Source organism: Pyxicephalus adspersus, chromosome 9 (assembly GCF_032062135.1).
Source record: "Pyxicephalus adspersus chromosome 9, UCB_Pads_2.0, whole genome shotgun sequence".
Lineage (NCBI taxonomy): Eukaryota > Metazoa > Chordata > Amphibia > Anura > Pyxicephalidae > Pyxicephalus > Pyxicephalus adspersus.
The window spans coordinates 379,275-381,198 of NC_092866.1; the positions used below are offsets into that span (position 1 = coordinate 379,275).

The following is a 1,924-nucleotide window of genomic DNA, read 5'->3' on the forward strand; positions in this document are numbered from 1 at the left end:
GGAGGTCCTGATTCCTCTATATAGATAGAATTGTGGGGTCACCATCACTAGAGGGGTCACCAGCAGAGGAAGGAGGTCCTGATTCCTCTATATAGATAGAATTGTGGACTCAGGGACCCCAGACATCATCTAGATTTTTGGGTTTTCGGGGTTCAGGCCATTGGATGGGGTCAGGCCGGTCAGGTGACCTCTGGATTCTATAGGATGGGGATGACGCCCCCCTGGGGTTGATCTGGGAATTATTAACCAGTCAAGGCCTCCTGCAGGTAAATATTAACCATTGCGAGGTCAGCAGCCGGGAGGGAGGGATCCCAGGGACCACAAGGTTCTGCAGTCACCCATAGCAACCACATGTCAGAGTCCTGGCCATTGGGAATAGGCTGTTGGTAGTTAGGGTTTCGGGCCCTTCTGACAGCTGGGGCCCAAGGGAGTCATTACCTGGGTACAGATGACGCAGAAACTGCCCAGCAATGATTTACACAGAATACACACACTGGATATGAGGGGTCACATGATGGGGGCAATGAAGAGTAAATATGGGGGTCACATGATGGGGGCAATGAAGAGTAAATATGGGGGTCACATGATGGGGGCAATGAGGGGTAGATATGGGGTCACATGGGAGGGCATTGACAGGTAAATATAGGCTGCAGAGTGATAGAGGGGGTAGTAGGAGGGCAGGGGGCACATTATGACGTCACTGGGGGTAATAGGAAGGAGGTGGTGGAGTCCAGGGGGCTGACATAAGGGGGACACATGGTGACAGGTGACATACCCCCCTCCCTCATACCTCTGCCTTGTCCCGGTCCTGCCCCCCGGTGTCCCGGCTCCCCTGGCAGCACAGGACGGTCAGGCTCCAGAGTAGCAGCACCCCCCCTCCGCCTCGGGCCGCCATTCTCCGGCTTCTTTCCCTTTTGTTTTCCTCTTTTGGATTGTCAGACGCTCCCTGACCGCCCCATCCGCGGACACAGCTCCGGCTCCGCCCACCACGCCCAGTGACCAGCGCTGTCAGGGAGCGTCTGCCAACCTCCCACTCTGCATGGAGCCGCACACATCCTCCACCACTGCGGACAGGAGGAGTTACAGCTCTTTGGGGCCCCCAGGAGCCCCCCAACTGCACCGACCATACAGCAAGTGCCCCGTCCTCTGCAGGACCCCTCCCTGACGGAGGAAAGGGGTTAATGCCAACACGTGCCCTGGGTGAGGGGGATGGGGTTATTATTATTATTATAATACAGGATTCATATATCGCCAACATATGTCGCAGCGCTGTACAATAAATAGGGGGTGCAAATGACAGACAGATACAGACAGTGACACAGGAGGAGGATTTATGGGGCCCTGATTGGGTAAAGTGTCAGCTCCTGGGTTCAACATATTGCAGTGTGTGTGTGTATGCTGCCACCTGCTGGCCAATCAAGGCTACACCCCCACGTGACCCCCGTCCAATCCTGCCCTATACCCATATAGGGGTCACCCCCGTCCAATCCTGCCCTATACCCATACAGGGGTCACCCCCATCCAATCATCCCCCATACCCATAGAGGGGCAACCTGCGTCCAATCATCCCCATCGACGGGCGACCCGTGTCCAATCACCCCCCATACCCACAGACGGGTGTCCCGTGTCCAATCAACCCCCATACCCATAGACGGGTGACCTGCTTCCAATCATTCTCTATATCCATAGACGGGCGACCACCGTCCAATAATCCCCCATAACCATCGACGGGTGACCCGCATTTAATCATCCCCAATTCCCATCGCCGGGTGACCCGTGTCCAATCATCCTCATAGACGGGTGACCCGTGTCCAATCATACCCATAGACGGGCGACCCGCGTCCAATCACCCCCCATACCCATAGAGGGGCGACCCGCGTCCAATCACCCCCCATACCCATAGAGGGGCGACCCGCGTCCAATC

General features: G+C 56.3%; 1 protein-coding gene across 1 annotated transcript in view; it reads right to left on the minus strand.

Moving 5' to 3' along the window:
* Window positions 1-1,288, minus strand: part of MMP15 (matrix metallopeptidase 15) — a 9,332-nt gene extending 8,044 nt beyond the window's left edge. Inside the window, exon 1 of the mRNA XM_072422389.1 lies at window positions 791-1,288. Coding sequence (XP_072278490.1) covers window positions 791-1,258 — 468 coding nt within the window. The 5' untranslated portion in view covers window positions 1,259-1,288. The remainder of the gene's footprint in view (window positions 1-790) is intronic.
* Between the last annotated feature and the right edge of the window lie 636 nt (window positions 1,289-1,924).